Raw genomic sequence first — 14,509 nt, forward strand, 5'->3', positions numbered from 1 at the left:
TGCAAAGAAACGGAACACTAATGAAGAGCTGCAGCAGACGTCGATCTCAGAGGTTCATTACAAACTCGTTTCACATGGAACATTTTTACTTACAACAGTAGCAAAATTCAGTACCTTTGGTCCTACCATAGTGAGTACCATTCCGCACCTTTGGTCACCCCATATTAAGTGGAAAAAAATCAGATTTAAATTATCAATTGGACTTTGTTCCAAGTTTCTTGTAAGTTTGCATTGAAAGGTTTGCACTTTCTTCTTCGGCAATTTTAGTCCTCAGGCAAAAATTTATTTTAAAAATAGTTATTCTACCACGCAAATACTTTAGAATTTTCGAGCTAAAAATATACTGCAAAAATGACAGTGATTTTTTGCCAACAGAAAAACGGTAACTGATTGAATCGGTAATTTAATGATACACGCGCATTGTATTGATATTCGCAGATCGCAAGCGCTACGGTGAGCAGGTGCCAGCAATGAATTTTTGTTCAGCTGTATATTAAATTAACGAATTTTCTCTTATCACAAGATACTAAATTTTATGGTAATTAAAACGTGCAAATTGTTTCGAGGCGTGGAGATGCTTCTTCTATTCAGGTTGATAGCAACGAAAAGTAAATTGTAAGGAAGGAAACAAAAGTAGCAGCTCAGGTTTTCACGTTTGTTATCAATTTTGAAATACAAAGATGAAGCATAATGTATGCGTCCTAAATCATATACTATACGCAACAAAACATTTTCCTGAAGGTTTTGAAATGTGGTTTAAATATTATATTTTGTGCCGCATCGAAATCACTTTAAAATTATTCCTCTTAAGTCATGGCCCAGATTTACAAGATAAACAACTCACTGCCAGTTGTTTGCTGCATTAAGACCGACATACACGAGTGATGAAAAATTCATATCCATACAGGAAGATTTAAATTGAATTATAAGTAATCTGAATAATAAGATGATTTTCGAAGTAAGTCGCTAAAGAACTTATGGTACGCGAACTAACGTTTCAACAGAGGTTGAAGTATTCCAGCAGAAAAAAAAGATCAATAACTTGTACATAATCACTTACTGTAGCTCACAATAAACAGCGTGAAATGCTGAAAGGTCTTGTGAAAATGAAAAAAAATGAAAAATCATCTTATAATCCGTTGAGAGTTTAAGGGTGTACTCGTGAATGATTATTCAGAAACAGTTCGACCCAGATGTTTAGAGTTGATTCACCGTTTCGAGGCAAAAACGACTTCCATTCTACCCAGTCCAAAAAATTAATGATCCACATAACACTCAACTGAATATTCTACAACAATATTTCTTGTAGGCACTGCTTGCACATATTCAGCTGAAAAATTGTACCCTGGTAAGAACATGATTTACCTATAGAGTAAATGTCAAGTCTGTAAGGCTTAATGGACCAAGTAATAAAACAATAAAGAGTATCCTCATTTTTCTGTGATGATTGCGTAAAGCAATCCAAAAGTAATATTCTACCTAATGAAAGAGAGCAACAGTGGCGGATGACTATCAAACTAGCATCCCTATACAATCAAAGCCCAAGAATATTCAAATAGCTAAATAATAACAACTTAAGTATATTTCACAGAGGCAGGCACATGGGCATGAATGAAATCATTATAGCGTTTATGCGAGCAGTTTGAGTGCAATTAACTTATATATATAGAGCTTCTATTCTCAGTTCAGTCATAGTTTATTGGCACATGGTTTACCAGCGCTTGTTAGTGCCAATAAACTTGTTAGTTTATTGGCACATGGTTTACCAGCGCTTATATACTATCAGGATAGCTCGTATCGGACGTCGAGAATACACATCCCAACATCGTGAGAGGTCTAAATTAAAGAGAATTTCCCGAATCATAGAAAGTTTAGCATCAACAAGAGACAAAAGATCTGAAATGACTGGCCGTTTGAAGTGAGGAGCAACATTAGCATCTCACAGAGATAAAATCCCATAGAATTTCTGACGAGCATAAACGACTATCAGAAGACCTCTGTGAGGGAAATAACGTTACAAATCGCAAGGCAAGATGCTGTATTGAACAAAAGCGACGCACGAGTCTTGTAATGCTAATTGTTAACTTAAAATCAGCTCTAATGAGAAGTTCGAGAAAACGGATGATCAAAAATGCATGTTTGTTTAACGAAGAATTGAATCAAGTTTCCCATACGGCAGTACGGTAGTCATATTATATTTTTTAATTTAGGGGTAAGTAGAAGCCGAAATCGAGTTATTGAAAGTGAAGTTTTTTTCAGTTCAAAAAAGAAGTATTAATAATCTCTGTCAACTTCAACGTACGCAACATTTGCTTGCCTCTTCCTGCAATAAGTGCAATTCTCTAGTAACTGTATTGCAACTTCAAGGTGGCGAGCGTGCATGTGAGAATGCATGGACTGGTGGAGGGAGAACGTCTTGGGGCAAGCGGCACACCTGTAGGGTTTTTCACCAGTGTGTCGGCGGTAGTGGGTCTTGAGGTTAGAAAGCCTATTAGTGACATAAGGGCAGTGACTGCATCGGAAACTACGTTCCTGAGAGTGCGTCCTGATGTGCGCTTGGAGGAACTTGGGCTGGCTACTTTCAAAGGGACATTGAGGACATCGTGAGCTTAAGCAGGAAGAGGATGAGAGAGCGCGGTCTTCATAAGCAGAGTTGTGGAGTTCTTCTTGGTTATTCGACGGCAGGTCGTAGAGCAGAGAGATGCACTGCAGCATCTGTCGGGCAGAGAACACGGCGCTGTAATGCTTGTCCTTCTTGCTAACTTTGTTTTGAAACACGATCACCAATAAGGTATAATTGGATGGAAGAATCTTTGCGGCTTCAGGCTTATAAAGTCTCGTGTGTGAGGTTATGAGCGATGAACGTTAATTCTATACAGCAATCGAAAGGTTCACTCAAAAGCCCCATCGTGCTTGCCTCGTGAATTTAGATTCTCTAATCGGAAATAGCGAATTATTTAATAAAAGACGATCGATATAATTGACACTATGAGTGTGCCGGCGAAGGCGGTACGTTTGTGGAATATTTGAAACGGCAGCCGCCAGTTTTTTGCCGGGTAATTTCCAAATTATTGTTGCGCTAGTAATGAGAACCAAAATCTCGACGTAGCCACACAGCGGTTACATAATCACACGAACTAGCGTAACGATCGATATTAACTATCCTGCCGCATTAGTATTAATGAAGAACTACATGTGTAAACTGCGGATAAAATGAAATGACCGATATTACGTAAATGTTTCCTTTAAATATATCTTAGAATTTTTCCTAATACGAGTAACACGACAATGTAGAAGTTGAGTCAAAAACCATACTGAAAACACAGAACTTGAATTTAGCAAGGCAGCAAAAAAGAAGGCAAAGGTCCCATAACAACCCAGTCCTACATTATTATATTTTTATACATGCAAATCAATCCTCCATAGAAATACGCTATTCAACAATTTCAATTGAAAAACTTATCTATTCCGCTATGAATACATTAAAGTTCTCCTGCAAAGTCTTAAAATCATCTTTAAAGTGGAATTTCAGCACAATAATCACGCCTATACTGACTGCAGTGCGAGACACAATTCAGCTTGTCTGGAGTTCCTGAAAAAGCAATAGAACTTCACAAGAGCAGAAATACTTTCAATGTAAGATCTCAGTAACAAATAAAGAAACGTTTCGTTTATGCATAGTTCGCTTAGATAAAATAATATAACATTATGCATGAACACTAAATGAGACGTCGAACCTCAGCTATGTACAGACCCTAATAGTACATAACGTAGTGTATAACGTAATAAGATAATCATCTCATCTTCTAATAAATAATACATGCTCATCGAGTGTCGGATAAACTTCAGTTCAAAATAGACAGTCGGGCAGCAAAGGTTTAATCTTTTAATGAGTTACGAAGCGTTCACTAAAGATTCTTAAGAAGTCACTCTCATTAAATATTTTTGGCCACAAAGAGATCATTAATAATGAAATATTGTCCTGTCTATCATAAAATGCAGAACCCACGCTAAATATATTCGTCAAATAAACCACAATTGTTATAATAACTAACACAGAAAGGAAAGGACTCATCATACGACATAATTAATACACCTGGACTCGTACACACAAGAAAGTGTGTACGAATACAAAACTTTGGAAACGAAAGAAGGGTTCATTATTGAGAGTAAATACATGACTCCCGCTCGAGAGGTAATATCTTTTTTCTCACGTCAGGAAACACGGACCAAGACACTAACTAAAATGCAACAACGAATATACTTGCAGATTCGTCAAGCTCACAAATACAGGTTGTGGGAGCATCGATCTTAAAATCAGATAACAGAAAAATAACCAAGCCGCGCATGGTTTTCACATTTAAAAATCATGTCAAGTATATATATTTATCTGGCACGACGAGAACGGACACAGAAATTCGTATGAGAGACACTTTTTTGCGGTTTTAAATTTCTACACGTTCTACAGGAAAAAACCTGTGGAAGATGGTAAACCGTCAACTTGAAGTAGGTAAAAATATTTCAGAGTAATGCAGAAATAATTTCTGGAGGCCTATGACATGGAGGTCACTATAAAACCTGAATGTAAAACTAAAACACTTATATATTAAATAAAAAGGTACGAGTCTAAAAAATATGTCTAAATAATATTTAGTTTTAAAATGGGATCTGAATATCGAATGTATTAAAAAAACTGTCAGCCAGAAGAATATGAAAACCTCGTACAGTAAAATATCATTTTATTGATGAGTAATCATGATATTCAAGCTTACTTTCAATCTTTAGAGAATGATTTTCCGACATAGAACTCATTGATACGCAACCAACAGTCAAACATTAACTTTGCTGTCGTCACTATTTTAAAATCAAATCACAGTTTGCACTCGGGTTCGCTAAACTTTCAACGAAGAACAGTGCGGGCAGGTGACCATAGGACAATCTTTATGAACATTGAAATGTTTGTGCAGAGTCTTGTGATGGCCAAAACTTTTCTGACACACGGGACAGTGGAAAGGTCTCTCGCCAGTGTGCTTCCTCAAGTGTGTCTTAAGGTTGCCGGCTTGCGACGACCGGTATGGGCACACCGGGCAGGCATATGGAGCTTCTTGAGAATGAGTTCGGATGTGCGCCTCCAGGTTCCGCATTATGTAGGACTGATATGGACAGTAGGGACAGCGGTCTGCCGGCGCTGAACTGCTCGACGGCTCTGAGGTGGGCGGAAGAAAGCTTGTTTCGCACAGACCGAGGGGTTCCGATGGAAAGTTTCGCCAGAAAGCCAAGTCCCGATTTTGCAGGGACCCGACATCGCCTCCCAAGGAAGACAAAACGAATGAGCCCTGCAAGAAACGACCACTCTCATCAACAGAAGTTGCGCGCGCTTTTACCTAAAATGTAACACGAGACAATTGATCGACTTCCGTTCTAAATTCCATCCCATGTTCTAAAATGCTAGAAAGTTCACGTAACAAAACTACCCAATTTAGGTTGAAACAGGATACCATTCTTTTTTCCTATGCCACCATCAGCTTCTAACCAAGAAAACTAAAAAAAATGCCAGTAAATACTTCCGCTCATAGTTTGCGCAAATTCGAATGCGTTGATCAAATGTTAGTTTTAAAATATAATGGATGGAGAGGAAGTTTCCAGAAGAAAAGAAATGTTGATAAGTAGATTGTAATAATACAATTCAAACAACGATTAATTGTTCTGGAATCTCACAAGCCTTGATTGTAAAGGCAGATTAATACTAGAAAGGCATCGCGAAGACTATCATTTTAGCCTGCCGTAATGATTGTCTATTTATTAGTCAACCGAAAGGTATTTGACAACAACGTGATCAAAAAATATGTTAGACTAACACTCACATTTATTAAAATATTCACGTTATCTCAATTTCCTCTCGAAAAAGAAGTTTAAATAAATTTCATGTATAACTTAACCAGCGCTCGAATTGCACATCACGGTATTCTAATGCTGCAAAATAAGTGCAGAATAATTTCGGGTTCACACCTGTTAGACCGCGAGTCAGTGTGGAATATCATAACGATGAAGGGATCGCATCCGCACGGAGTGAACCCTGCATGAATTTGTTTGGAAATATCCAAAACATATAAAAAATGTATTGGCGAATAATGTAATTAAGTACTATAAGTATAATATTTAGCCGATTTCAAGTTGCATTTTTTCCCAAGTCGCCATTCGCCTTAAATAGAAAGTAACGTTCACGTACATGAATTAATTACTTTCAGATAGAGATCAGGAAGTAGGAAAACAAACTGACGCATCGAAAAACTTGTATTTGACCACACAAACATAACCGAATATTTGCTGGCTGTTTCAGGCCTAAAATTTAACAATGAATCACATTTTACAATAGTATCGTTATCGTTAAAACGAATTACGTTATTGTTAGTGCAATGAATTTCCAGTCCGAAACTTGTCGACTGCACGACTGCAATAAGAAATAAAAGTTAAAGAGCGCGAATAGCAGTACGCAGTCATAAATTATAAAATCCATTGTCATGTGACACAGTTCTTAGCGTAAAAGCCAAATGTGAAACACGAAAAAACTGCATTACTGAGAGAAATCATGCATGTAATGTATTAGCAGTTGCGCACAACCTCACGACTCAGAATACCCAGGGAAGCCGACACGTTGGCTACGTGATTGGCTCATGTGAACGGCCTAACGATAATAAGATGAATAAATTATCTAATTATGATCCGCCCTCACCCGATGGCGTCATAAGAAACAGTACAAAATATTAACACACGCAGCGTTCAGAGGACTAAATAAATAAAATGAATATAACAATAAATGATAAGAAGATTAACTAATATTGAATTACTGACCATTCAATATCTGGAAGACGTACGACAAACTTGCCACAAAACTACTGAGGGATTAAGCAACTCTGTCACATCAATAAATATTTACGTCCGTTCTGTTACTTTTCATTTTCAGACTAGTCACAAAAAGGTAATTCACACGGGAAAACTTCAAATCCAGTTGATGTAAAATTAAAACTGATGAATATAACTAGCCAAAGGTGACAAAAATCACGAGATTAGTAGAATTAGTAACATTGTTGATTCATCTCCAATCTGGTGAAGCTACTCCGTGATAACTTCACTGTCCAGTACAGAAACTCAAACTATAGACTATTTTTCATCACTGCTGATGTTTCCCAGCTGAAAGCCGCGAATAGAAAGAAGTTCAACACTAGAGAGCCAATGCATAACACTTAAATTATTGTACCTAAGTCCATGACTGAGGAATGGAATCATCAGAGACGTTACATTTCAAGGTTTTCCATAATTCAGAAAAGGTGCGCTGGTCTCTTTTTACTCATCACTTCGTCGCATATTATCATGGAACATTTTTAGGTTTGCTAACAGGAGCGACTGTAACTGTGACATTTTTTCACCGCTAATCGTGGCTGCAGCAATGCCAGGAGTCAATAAATAAATTGAACACTGGTATTCGGAATACTTCCTTGCAAATAAGCTGTGCACAAAAAGATGTCTAGTAAGATCCAGCTCAAGCTTAATTTACAAGATCTGAAATTTTTTAATAATATGATGCGCAGCTTTTATTCCTTATGCCGATGTTGAAGTGGGATCAAACGATGGCACTGAGACCGAAAGCGGAACGAGGTCCTTTACAAAGGCCTTACTTGACCGTATTTGAGAAGGATGCAGCCGTACTGAGTAATGAAAGGAGTAGACGCGGTTGGTACATTTCGCCAATATATATAATAATTGTAGTTACATGAACTGATATTTAAGTCGTTGCTGACTGGACGAGCGCGGGATGTTTTTTGTAGACATGCATTTTAAGATTAATTTTTTGTGAGGATCTGTGATCGCAATAGGGACAAGCGTACGGCTTGATCTCGCTGTGGCTGAGAATGTGTAACTTGAGGTTGCTTTTCTGTGACGATCGGTAGGAGCAGTGAGGGCAACCGAACGGCTTCTCGCCTGTGTGTATCCGCATGTGCACCTGCAGGTTATTCTTACGAGAAAATCCCCGTGAGCAAACAGGACACGAGTACGGTTTGTTTGCCGATGAGTGCGAACTGCGAACGTGCGAGCTTAACACTACGGGATCAGGAGATATGAAATTGCAGTAAGGACAGCCACCACTTCTCAAGGCAGCGTTAGTAAGAGCCACCGTATCCGTTACGCTACCGTCCATAGAGGATGAAGAAAGCGGGCTCTGAAGAACTCGAGACAACATTTGCAACTCCAAGTCGGTGGACTCGCAGGGATGTATTCCGTATGGCGCTGACTGTGGTTGATGATAGGTGTAAGTCTCAGTATGAACGCCTTGAGCGCGATGCTGTGCTTCGTGTTGCTTGTGTTGTTCGTGGTCGAGCGAGATGTGCGAGCAGTGCATGCAATGATAACGTATGGCGCCAGTGACAGCGTCGGTGTCGGGGGAAGCATAGGCGATATCTGCAGCGGACCGCGCTACAGGAAGAGATCGCGCGAAGTCCTGAAGGGAAGAGAAAGAGCGTGTGAGCCGAAGACTGCAATGCATGGTCTGTCTGCCCTCTATACAAATCATTTGCTAAATGCTTTCCTTGCACGTGCACGTAGATTTCATGACACCGAAACGCACGTAAAAGCACTTGCAATTTTTCAAAGGTAGTCACCGTTTATTTTTTCAACCTTCAAAATTCAGTACAAATTAGCTTCTAGTGTTAATACAATAATACCGTACATTCAGTGCGCATTTACCATCAATTTTTTTTTAATCGACGATATTTTTAGCCTTTATAAAGCGAAATATCGACACAGTAAGCTGAACTCGCTAGCTAATCGTAAATTCTCAAACGCACACAAGTAATTTTTCCTTGTTAAAAAATTTTAAAGCCGAAAACAACTCCGTGAGCTATCGCAGTAGGCGGAAGTTCATTGCTCCGAAAATATACAATAAAATATCAGAACTTTAATTATAAATTCAGTCATTTCTTCATTAGTGATTCGCTCTCATTTTCAGACGAAAAAAAAACGACTCAATAATTATTATTAAGTGACGATGACTCACTTCAGACAACCGTCATACTCTTAAATATTTTGTCCAATGACAAAATCAAGATAAGTAAGACTTCATTCTATTTATCAGTAGGTAATAAATTAGAAACAAATTTCAACCAAAATTACTATGAAGTCAACCAACACTCACTTGGTGGAAAAAATTACAAGGAGAGTGCAAACGTTTATTATAATTTAAAATTAAAGCTAAGGCAAACAAGTTTAATTACTCTACACATATCGTAAATCAGGAACGAACAATTTTCTTAGGGGTATAAATATATACATATATATATATATGATGCACATGCCATGCATACATTTTTTTGCCGTAGAGCAAGAACGAGAAATCGCGAGAAAATAGTAAACGAGAGCCTTTCATCTTATTGACTATAGTAGATTAATAGATTTAATGATAACATCAGTTTTCGCTTCATATTATGCACTATGGAAGTCAGAAACCCCGAAAAAACATTCATTCAAATCTCTCTTGCATAGATGAGAAACATTTTCACGCTGCAATCTTCATATCACACTTCACAATACGTCGGAAACATTTTAGGCAATAATTTACTCAAAAAATAAGCGAAAATATCCGTAGTAAATCGTGACAGCTCAGGGCAGATCATTACAATAAAATTAACTGTAACGTGAATGTGGTCTTTCTTCGCTGACACAGAGCAAAATGCAGCATGGACTTAATATAAATTATTTATTTTCATCAAATTATTTATTCATCATTTTTATCTAACCACGAAAATTAGCAAGCAAAAAACTGTACTAACAAGGAGCAGGTAAACTTTCATTTTATAGAATGAACCCAGGCAAATTTGAGCCAGCCATCTACTCACTACAGGCGTACAGGTTTGTGATCTTAACAAGACTTCTCAAAATAAGGTACATCATAGAACATAATGATCTAATCAGGCTTTATCGCCAAGTTCACTCTTTGCCATGGACGTTAACAGAATGCAAGCGAATGGAAGCTTTCCTATAGGCTCGATAGGGACAGTGAGAACACTTGAACTGTTTGTCGCCGGAGTGTAGTTTTTCGTGCACTGTCAGGTCACTCTTGCTTGCGAAAGCCTTCGAACAAATTGCACACTTGAATGGCTTCTCTCCCGTGTGCCGCCTGATGTGAATAACCAGATGTTCTTTCCTGGCCTTAAAAGTCTTGTATTCACAATAGGGACAATAAATGTAACTTGGAGCCCGAGCGTGCATAGTGAAGTTGTGCACTTGGTAATCCGTCTGACTCGAAGTAACGAAGGGGCACTGGGTGCAAATGTAAGAGCCATCCTCAGGCGCAGGTGTGGCAGCATCAGTTGATAAGACATCATGAGGGAAGTTAAGGGAAGCAGTGGCAGCAGTGGAGTACCCGGCAAGGTTACTAGCACCAACAGAAGCCTGTTCGTCCCAATTGAAGAGCTGAGAGTCGTGAAGAGTTACCGGGTGACTGCTGGTCACGCCATGAGTTGAGTCTCTAGCAATGCGCTGCTGCTTTTTCGAAGCACACGTCACCTGCCACAGAGGAAAGAAGTCACAAACCTCTGCCCATCAGTAGTACGTACTTCGATACGATATATCACGTCTACGGCATCATATGAACGCTACAATCAGTGGCACACAACCCATATCTTACCCTTAACTCTCTTCATGCACATGCTATAATTCACGTTTTGTTTGCACAGCATCGGACCTCTAGGCACACAACAGTCCTGCGCCGTTATGAACCGCACCATCGTGCGCTTTGAGTGACAAGTTTTACACAAATAATGATGTGATATAACAATTTGAGATGTGGCTTATACCAGAGATTTGGCATATACTGTTAAAATATCACAAGTGATATAAAAGGAAATAACTCCGTGATTGTTAGTGTACACACAATTAAGCGAATAAATCAAGGAACAGTGTTTTGGAAAAAAAATATTATCCGAATGATGAGTTTCTTGCGATGAGATGAACTTCCCGCATCCACAAGGAACATATGAACTCTGCTGGAACATGAGGCCCTGCGTTATGTATAACGTAGATATTTGGTAAAAAATTGTCACATTGATAATAGACTGGTGCAAAAAAAAAAACGTTGAGGGATAAAATAACGCTGCAAAATTTCCGGTATTATAAATGTATTTTTACTTCTGATTGCAAATGGAATGATTTGTGGAGCACAGATATCTGAGCGCAGTTTGGATGCTTAGTAATAAACAGTGGGCAAGTCTCAAGCAGCAACATGACCAATTGAACATTCTTTGTCCGGGATAAAAGCGTAAAATATATTTAACCTGGATCATCAGTTGTAGATATAAATATTCTCACTTGCGATTCCCTCTAACGAAAATTCAACGACCAATCCCCTTGGCGTCAACTCAAAATACTAAGAAACGAAGAACTGAAATCAATAAATTGGCAAATCTCATATAAATACAAAGTGGCGAACTTTATTAATACTAATATGGTTATATTTTCGTTGCAAGTGTTGAGACTTTGTCGGCCCGCGGAGAGTTTTTGAGGTAACAACGGTAACGCTATCTCTGCAACTACCAAGCGCACAACGCCATTTGCTCGCAGGTATCCAAGAAGAAGGCAGGTGACAGGTTGAGTTTCCCCGCTATCTTATTTCATCTCCACGCCCGCACCATCAGTAGCATCACCCACAAAAATATTGATCGATCGAAACATACGAGTGAAGTTGAGGGACTGTGGATTCATCTTTTTTTTTGGCGTACAAACTTAACATTTCCGCTATTGCATTTATCGTCCGTTTTTGATGCATAAAAATGTGGATCAATGATTATTCTGAAGTTGTCTGAAACCAAAACATCAAAAACACAATTGCCAATATTTGTACACAATTATCATAAGTATGCATTATGGAGGGATGAATGAGGACGGTAAATGAAATCATCCGAACAATCAATGAAGTTTTCGAACAATTTTCAATGTAATGAGAAACGCAGAAACATTAAACGTTTCTAAACTCGGATGCACACGAAGTTTGACTACACAATAATTATTATTCAAAGACTCTAAAGGCGCAAAAAAAGATCAAGGTACCATACACATTCACGTTGAAAAGAAGAGATGGAAGAGCACAGCAGACGAGGATCGTAGAATCAAAAGATAAGATCCGGGCCTCTCACGAATGAGGTACATCAAGCTTTGGTAAAATACCTCAACGGTACGGCTCTAAAATATATGTTCTGAAGATTTTCGTGACTCCTCTGCACAAATTCCAGAACAATCACTGAGACGTCAGAGCGTAACGACTTTAAAAAAAATAAATAAAAAAAAATCAACGGGAAATTTCTATTTCAACTTCGAGCAAACTTTTTTCTATAGACTTGAAATAATATGAAATTAGAATAATGGAATAGCGTCAAATGCATATAAAAGTCCTTTATGTTTTATGTCACTTGTCAATCACAAAATTAAGCCCATATTACTTATGGGCGAAAATTTGCAAGAAAAATAAATAGTGATCAATTAAATCAATTTCAAATAAGTGTGAAAATGATTCCCTATACGAGCAATAAAGACGCTATTAATTCTTGAGAAACGTGCAATAAACATCGGTGTCGCACCTAATGTAGCTTGATTTTGTTCTCAAGTAAATGGATTAGTAAAACGGATCCCGGATCAACAATCGCTGTCATAACTTTATCTCAAACATTTCAATATAACTCCTTAGTCGTGACAAATAACTGACGGGCCAACACTACTATGTCCTATTTAGTTGAGGTTCACTATCACGTGCGCTGGACTCCATCATGGCAATGTAATGTCTCTTCATGTGAGCATTGAAGTTACTTCTGTCTGAGAACTTCTTGCCACACGTTGCGCAAGTGTGTGGCTTGACTCCCGTGTGTCGCCTGATATGCACATTGAGGTTATCCTTCCTGAGCGACGTGTACTGGCACCAGCCACACTTGTAGTACCGTACACCAGCGTCCGTGAGGTACGTCTCGAACTGACTTGGATCAATACGAGTGTCGATGTTGGAGTCCAGTCCTGCCATGCCATAAACATCCCGTGCAGCCGACAACTCATCGAAGCCTATGGCGTCACCGCGGCCTCTACCGCCGCTCGTCGTGGCGGCTGATGCCTGTAAAATGTCGTGCAATTGGTGATAGTATGGCGAGAGTTCGGAACTAAGTTCGGTTGATGACGATAACTTGTTGTCGATGCCGGAAGAAGTAGACTGTGCTTGAAAACTTGGAGTTTTGCTGGCAGAGGCTGAGAAAGCAGCAGCGGCGCCAGGACGGGAACAGAAGCCACGAAGACGGTCTTCTTCAAGACGAGTCGAGATCGACGTCGAGTTCGCCTGATGACACAAGACGTGAAAACCTGTCAGCTCCACACAAGCCACACTCAACACTCTCCGCATGCAACATAAATTCAATAGGTACAGCGTTTCGATTACTTCAACATATAATATTTTCACTAACGTAAAACCTTTAGCAAAGGCATTCCTAAAAACATAGTTTCATCAAAACAGCGTTCTGTTTAAGGTACAAAATTAGTTGAGCCTTTAGGTCAGTAATTTCCAGTCAAATAGAAACGCTCGAAGGAACCCTGACTATAGCATACATTAATCTTGACCTAACATCAGAGAATGATACAAATAACTAAGTTGGCAATAGAGCACATATATATAAACTGAGGGGGATAGGTAAGTGAAACACGCATGAAAAAGATCGTAATTTATTTAACTTAGATAGCTAAGGATAATGACTACAGTAAGCAAGTCCTGTTTCAAGCTGCAAACACGGCCAACGCAAGGCTTCGTATACAAGGCGGCGCTTGTCAAATGTTAAGTTCATAATCCTATTCCATCGCTCACGAAAGGAACAAAGAAGTAGCTAGCAGTTCTTCACATAGAAACTGAATTGTATTCACGTTAAACACTTCGTTTTAAGTTTGACTAACACACTGAATCTGTTAAATACGAGTCAAGGGTTTGTTATCAACCATAGCAATAACGACAAAACCGGCTTATTAACATCAAACATAGAATGAACTTCCGTGTTGCTATAAATATTGACGAACAGTTGTCTAAAAGCGGGAATGAAAGATAAAAGCGCGATGAATTGTGAAGCAGATAAAAGCGGGAATTCATATACTATTTCGCCAGTCGCTGCCATCAGTTGATCGAAATGATTAGTTGGAAACATTCTAGCCTACAGGTGAAACGAAGAACTTTTTGTTAGAAGTGGGGAGATGCATACGGAGCACAGAAGCGATTTACGGTTACACAGTATTGTTACCACAAATATATCTTAGTACTTTTAAAACGCGTAAGTACGAGATTCTGGTCCAAAGTTCGGTCGCTATCTGAGGACGCCTTGTGAACTGAGCTTGTTTCACGCATCTCTTATCAGTACTTCATGCAAGGTTCAAAATAACGCTGAAAAACGGCATAAGAAGGCTGTGATGCCAAGTTTCTGAAGATTAGAGTCTCAGCCTA

At 38.8% G+C, this 14,509-nt stretch overlaps 1 protein-coding gene across 7 annotated transcripts in view; it reads right to left on the minus strand.

Moving 5' to 3' along the window:
* LOC108667835 (longitudinals lacking protein) overlaps positions 1 to 14,509 on the minus strand; it is a 39,782-nt gene that overhangs the window by 5,907 nt on the left and 19,366 nt on the right. Inside the window, exon 5 of one of the 7 annotated variants that reach the window (XM_018154923.2) lies at positions 8 to 2,715. The exons of 2 other annotated variants lie outside the window; for them this stretch is intronic. In XM_018154923.2, the coding sequence (XP_018010412.1) occupies positions 2,275 to 2,715 (441 nt within the window). In that variant the 3' untranslated portion in view covers positions 8 to 2,274. 4 more of the 7 variants (XM_018154922.2, XM_018154912.2, XM_018154918.2 and 1 more) reach the window with 4 other exon arrangements.

The sequence above is a fragment of the Hyalella azteca genome, unplaced genomic scaffold (genome assembly GCF_000764305.2).
Source record: "Hyalella azteca isolate HAZT.00-mixed unplaced genomic scaffold, Hazt_2.0.2 contig8176, whole genome shotgun sequence".
NCBI lineage: Eukaryota > Metazoa > Arthropoda > Malacostraca > Amphipoda > Hyalellidae > Hyalella > Hyalella azteca.